General features: G+C 53.4%; 1 protein-coding gene across 1 annotated transcript in view; it reads right to left on the reverse strand.

The window, feature by feature from the left end:
* Positions 1–3,703: 3,703 nt before the first annotated feature.
* The window catches only part of LOC112120888 (hydroperoxide isomerase ALOXE3-like), a 263,609-nt gene continuing 260,769 nt past the window's right edge, over positions 3,704–6,543 (reverse strand). Inside the window, 2 exon segments of the mRNA XM_026660350.1 lie at positions 3,704–3,883; positions 4,564–4,734. Coding sequence (XP_026516135.1) covers positions 3,704–3,883; positions 4,564–4,734 — 351 coding nt within the window.

The following is a 6,543-nucleotide window of genomic DNA, read 5'->3' on the forward strand; positions in this document are numbered from 1 at the left end:
GGGGAAGGCGATTGAGTCAAGTGGGCTGGGAGTGAATCCGTCTGGAGCCAGGGCTGGATCCACCCGGTAACACTGAAATCTACCGTCTCCTTGTGGATTGAGTTTTGGTCACCAGGTTGGGTCTGGGCAGCGCTCCTCCCCCTGCAGGGGGTTAAAACCACAGACCTTGCTCCCGGACGTGCCCATCCGACCCACCCAGGATTGTCTCCTCATGCAACACGCAAACGGTGCCCAAGAGGAAAGTGGGGGATCACGGCAGAGCGGCTCCCCTGGGGGACGTGGTCCCAGCTCCAACTGGACTTTTCTTTACCCATCTGGCTTTTCACGGGTTAAAAAATAAAATAAAAATCTCACGCACACGCAGTACACCCGCATCATCATAGAATTGAATCATAGAAGATTAGGGTTGGAAGAGACCTCAGGCGGTATCTAGTACAATCCCCTGCTCAAAGCAGGACCAACACCAACTAAAGCATCCCAGCCAGGGCTTTGTCAAGCCGGGCCTTAAAAACCTCTAAGGATGGAGATTCCACCACTTCCCTAGGGAACCCATTCCAGTGCTTCACCACCCTCCTAATGAAATAGTTTTTCCTAATATCCAACCTAGACCTCCCCTACTGCAACTTGAGACCGTTGCTCCTTGTTCTGTCATCTGCCACCACTGAGAACAGCTGAGCTACATCCTCTTTGGATCCCCCCTTCAGGTAGTTGAAGTCTGCTATCAAATCCCCCCTCGTTCTTCTCTTCTGCAGACTAAACAATCCCAGTTCCCTCAGCCTCTCCTCATAAGTCATGTGCCCCAACCCTCTAATCATTTTTGTTGCCCTCTGCTGGACTCTCTCCAATTTGTCCACATCCTCTCTGTAGTGGGGGGCCCAAAACTGGACACAGTACTCCAGGTGTGGCCTCACCAGTGCCAAATAGAGGGGAATAATCACTTCCCTTGATCTGCTGGCAATGCTCCTACTAATACAGCCCAATATGCCGTTGGCCTTCTTGGCAAAAGGGTGGCCGCCAATTAGCAAAGGGCACACTGGTGACTCATATCCAGCTTCTCCTCCATGGTAATCCCCAGATGCAGAAAAGGACCATACCATTGATCTTAAAGGTGTTGGTGTGAATTTAAAGGGGACAAACTGTTGGGACAAGTTACTGAGTGTCGTGGGGGGAATACTCCATCCTGGGCAAGTTTTCAGTCAAAAGTTTGGGTGTGTTTTTTGTTTTTAAAGAGCTTACCTAGCACAAAAAGGGATTATTTTGGGGCAGGTCTTTGACCTGTGTTCTCCTGGAGGTCAAACTACCTGAGCAAAATGACCCAGCTGGCCTTGGAATCTATGAACAAATATTTTTTTGCTCTTTTTTTGCTTCTTTGGGATGGGTAAAGAGGGCCTTCAAGGTTTGTTTTCTTATATATATATATTTTAATCTGGGTGTCGGGGGATGAGCTCCCTCTAGGGGCTGCGATAGGAACAATATTCCGGTCACTCCCTGCTAACACAGCTGCTTTGTGGGGCTGGAGGTCCTGCATTTGGTTCTTGCCCCTGGCCATGGGGGCTACACGCATATGGGCCCTCCGCAGTTGTTTTTTGCTTGGAATAGCAAGTCTTCGGCGTTCTTAGCTGTGCCGAATCTTTAGCCGGGATGACTTTTCTCCCTGCTGTTTGTTGGTTGCTTGAGTGAAATAGCTGGCCACCACAGTAATGCCCTCGCAGTTGTTATGAAATGGTTGGAAATGCCAACACCTTGTGATCAGGTTTCCCCTTGGCAGGGTCATAACCCGCCCAGATCGTTACTCAGCCACAATGTTGTGTGAAAAACTGGCCCCAAAATAATCATAATATGCCCGACCTTGAGGTCCAAGGATCCAGTGACCTGTCTGGAAAATTATAGCAATGCCAGCCCAGGTGCGCTTGGTTAATATTTGTCTGTGGACAAAAAATATAGTCATAAAGGGCTAGAGGCTGATTGGCTAGGTTCTTCCACATGGGTTTTTGTCATTGCTCGACAGACTTGGTCAATATTGATCTGCAGACAAACACCCCCCCCCAACCCAACAACAAACTCCCCTCCCATAAAACTCATACAGAGGTGGAGGCCAAGCGGCCATTGTACTCAGTCAATATTTACTTGCAGTGGGAACTATTTCTTAAAAGGGTGGCCGCCAATCAGCCATAGGTAATGGTCAATATTTGTCTGCAGACAGCAAAAACTCTTAAAGGGATGGCCTTTTGACCAGCTGTCTGACCTGTGTTTCAGGTGGTCTTTGATAGACTTGGTGAATCTGCAGACAAAATAAAATCTTAAAGGGATGGCCTCTGATGGGCCATAGTATCAGAACTAGTGGTGCCTCATGTACCTGGTCAGGATGTGTCTGCGGAGGGGGGGGGGGATATTTCTTAAAGGGATGGTCATTTTTTAATCTGTAGAGTTGTTTTTCCTTAAAGTGGTGGCTTGAGACTAGCCACATTTGTGTATGCTACATTTTTTGTGATGGTTCGATTTAAGATACACCGCTACCTCAATATAACGTGACCCAATATAACACGAATTCAGATATAACGTGGTAAAGCAGTGCTCCGGGGGGGCGGGGCTGCACACTCTGGTGGATCAAAGCAAGTTCAATATAACGCGGTTTCACCTATAACACAGTAAGATTTTTTGGCTCCCAAGGACAGCGTTATATCGGGGTAGAGGTGTATTTGTCTGCAGACCAAACATTTTTTTCCCTGGGGAGAGGGAGAGCTGTGAGCGGCCATCTCTTAAAAGGATGGCCTGTGAATGGCCATCTTTCTCTAACTTGCATTTCTGATGACACTTGATGTACTTGGTAAATATTTGTCTGTAGACCAAAAAATAAGTTTCTTAAAAGGATGGCATGTGATCATCCATCTCTTAAAGGGGTGGCCTGTGAGAGGTCATCGTTCTCTAACCTGTATTTCTGATGACACTCAATGTGCTTGGTAAATATTTGTCTGTAGACCAAAAAACATGTTCTTAAAGGGATGGCCCATGATCAGCTGTGTCTTAAAGGCCCGGGATGCTCATAGCTGTGAGGGAGGAGCCAGCCACCCAGTCTGGGAATCTGATTGTCTATCATTTTTCATAGACTTGTGTACAAATTGTACTTTTTTTTTTGCAATAACTTTTTGCAATAATATATATATAATGTGTCATGGGGAGGAGATGAACAAGACACCTCACAACCGGAGTCGTTAAAAACTGTATGTGACCATGTAAATAAAGGGTCAGGCTAGAGACTTCAAGGCATGTCCTTCCCTGGGGTGATCTGTTCTCGCCACTTGGGGCTGACCCCGAGTCTGACCCAGGTTAGAACTTGGCCCTGCCCCAGGCTAATCTTAGCTCCCCCTGCGGAGGAGCTTGGGGATATCATCTCCTTTTGATGAGGGGTAAACTGAGGCACAGTGAGCACAGGAGACTTATCCCTGTTGCTTATGGACAATAGAACTCAGGAGTCCTGGCTCCCCACCCACCCTGCTCTAACCCACCAGCCCCCACTCCCCTCCCAGAGCCAGGGAGAGAACCCAGGAGTCCTGGCTTCCAGCCCCCTGTGTTGTACCCCACTAGACAGAATCAGGCATTCAGAGTGGAACCAGTCTGTGGTTTATTGCTCCCGGGACAGGATCTCAGGGACAGCGTTGCCAGCGGCCGCAGGGGGCCTGTCCCTGGGGCTCGCTGGTCGGGCTCAGATGGACGTGTTGTTCTCGATTTGGTGGGGATCCAGGTAGCGGTAGGGAATGGGGAGTGATTTGTTCCTCTCTTGGATCTCCTGGGAGATCTGGGCCAGGTGCCCCTGGAAGGCTGCGATCAGCCGCTTGGGCTCCTCCTCCACGAAGTGCTCATTGGGATATGTGCCCAGGGATCTCTGCAAGGGAATGGGAGAGTGGTGAGGGACAGCACGGAAGGGCTCCCTTGCCCGGTACTGAGATGCGGCCACCTCTGGGGCGGGGTGGCTGGTTACACAGGGACCCCTCACCCAGTGCTGAGATGCGGCCACCTCTGGGGCGGGGTGGCTGGTTACCCAGGGACCCCTCACCTTGCGCTGAGATGCAGCCACCTCTGGGGTAGGGCAGCCGGTTACACAAGGATCCCTCATGTGCCCTAGAGCACAGGGCAGGTGTTTAACAGAACTGTAGCAAAACTGGGAAGAGTTCAGGCCAGGGAGGGAAGGAGAATCCTGCAGCCGGTTGAAACAACAGGGCATCCCCCAAAGTGCAACTGGGCCAGGACACCCCGGTTCATCCCCCGGCTCATGTGAAATGTCAGCGGGTCCTTTATTGCTACCACAAAGGAGGGGATGGAGAAATCAGCGGAACGGCTCATTCAACAGACACCTGCAGCCCATTGCCCCCTAGCGCCGCATTGGGGCCAGCCCTGCCTGCCAGGGGAGAGTGCCCCCTGCTGAGCCCCCTGCCCCACTCCCTGCCCCACAGCGCCCCCTAGTGTCACCCTGGGGCCAGCCCTGCCTGCCAGGGGAGAGCGCCCCCTGCTGAGCCCGTGCCCTGCTCCCTGCCCCATAGTGACCCCTAGTGCCCATGTTCTCACCGAATCTCCCGGCTCGCAGCAGATGACCCAGAGAGTGAAGATAGCGAGGCTGGTGCTGTTGACCTCCGGGATGGTGTCTAGGTAGCTCTCCAGGGAGGTGGTGCCCTTGGCCTGGGGCGGGGGGTTCCTCATGGAGGACGGGAAGTTGGGCATCCAGGCACCAAGGTCATACTGTGGCCCAGAGAGAACCCCCGCAGTCAGAGCAGCCAGGGACCCCACACCAGCTCAGCCAGGGACCCCCCCCCAGCCCAGACCAGGGGACACCAGCACAGGGAAGGTCTGGCTCAGCCAAGGGATCTGGGCATCCAGGGCTTGGTCACAGTCTCACCCATGGGCAATGGTTAGGAAAGTCAAAGTGGGGGTCGGGGGTGCTGAGCGCAGCAGTGGGGAGTCCTGGGGGGCTGGGACAGGGTCCAGAAGTGTCCAGGGTCTCACTGGGGTTGGGTGCTGGGTGGGGGATTGGCTGCTAGAGCAGGGTCCTGGGGATTGAGGTGTCAGTGGGGTGGGAGACAGGGTGGGTGTGCCAGTGGCTGGACCCCAGGGACCGTGTTGGGTGCAGGGTGGGGGTGTCAGTGGCTGGACCCCAGGGTGCTGTGGGGGGCAGGGTGGGGGTGTCGGTGGCTGGACCCCAGGGCCCTGTGGGGGGCTGGGAATGGTGCCCTGAGCACCCAGGCTGGCCTCTCCCTACCTGACCGTTACTGAGGGCAGCGTGCCGGGCCGAGCAGCAGTAGATCCACATGGTCAGGTACTTGATGAGCTCGGGGATGCTCTGCAGGGACGAGGGGAAGCCTGCGGGATGGAGAATGGGCATCACTGACCTGGCCCGGCCCTGCCCTGCCTCACTCCACTGCTCCGGGCCTCAGCTTGGCCACGTGCCATCTCCCCCTCTTGCCCGTTCCCACAGTGGGCCATTCCCAGTCACCCCACGGCCCCGTCCAACCACCGTGACCCAGGCCACCCTGTTCCTGCAGGGTCAGACACCTTGCTCCCCGTCCAGGGGTCATGACCCCTGCCTGCAGGGCCACTTGATATGAGCTGGGGTCTGGCCCCATTGACACCAATGGAGAGACGCCTATTGACATCAGTCGGAATTTGGCCCCTTGACTCCAATGGGGAGATGCCCATTAACACTAGCCAGGATCTAGCTGACAGTCGTTCAGCCTCCTGAATCATGCAGTCCAGAGATGCCCCCCAGTGGCCCCCGTATGGAGCCCGGTGACCAGCGGCTACAGAGCTCTGGTTTCACATGGCCCCTACCAGATGCCTCGTTCCCCAGGAAGCCTTCATGGAAGATCTCATCTGCCCAGGCCTGCAGCTCGCAGTCGGCCAGGACGTGGGCATCGCTGTGGTAATGGTGTCTGACGATGCCGGAGACGAAGCTGGAAAGAGCAGAGATGTGTCAGCCTGGATGGGGTAATGCATGCCTCATCGCTCCCCAGTGCACCCGCGTCATTCAGCCAGTGACTGCAAACAGCCCAATGCTACCATGCACCCTTGCCGTTACCAAGTGTTCCCTCCATTTCGCCCTTTCCTAGCTGTGGGAGCATGGCCTGGTGGCTAAGCCTCTGGCCTGACCTTCAGGTGATCCAGGATCTCGTTTACGGCAGAGTTGAACTTTTCATTTCAAATTGGACTTGCTCTTGTGGAAGTTAACACGTTAAACAAGAGTCGCCACTGGCACAAAACGTCTTGGCTTGTCTGAAATCAAGTGTTTCCATTCACCCCCAATGTGATCTTTCCCTGGAAATTGGGTTGGGGCAAAATTGCTAAAAATTTGACTTTTCCACTCAATTTTTGTGTATTTACAAATTTTCATTCATTTTTCCAATGCCAACCAATCTACCACACAAAGTAAGTAACGGGGGTTAGGATAAAGGCAGGGGAGGGGATGTGACATCTTCAGGGTCTACACTGATCATAGACCTCTAATAAGTCAGCCCAAATTGCTTTGAATTTTTCGGGCATTCCCTTTCTCCAGAA

Source organism: Terrapene carolina, unplaced genomic scaffold (assembly GCF_002925995.2).
Source record: "Terrapene carolina triunguis isolate 2854851 unplaced genomic scaffold, T_m_triunguis-2.0 Scaffold751, whole genome shotgun sequence".
Classification (NCBI taxonomy): Eukaryota; Metazoa; Chordata; order Testudines; family Emydidae; genus Terrapene; species Terrapene triunguis.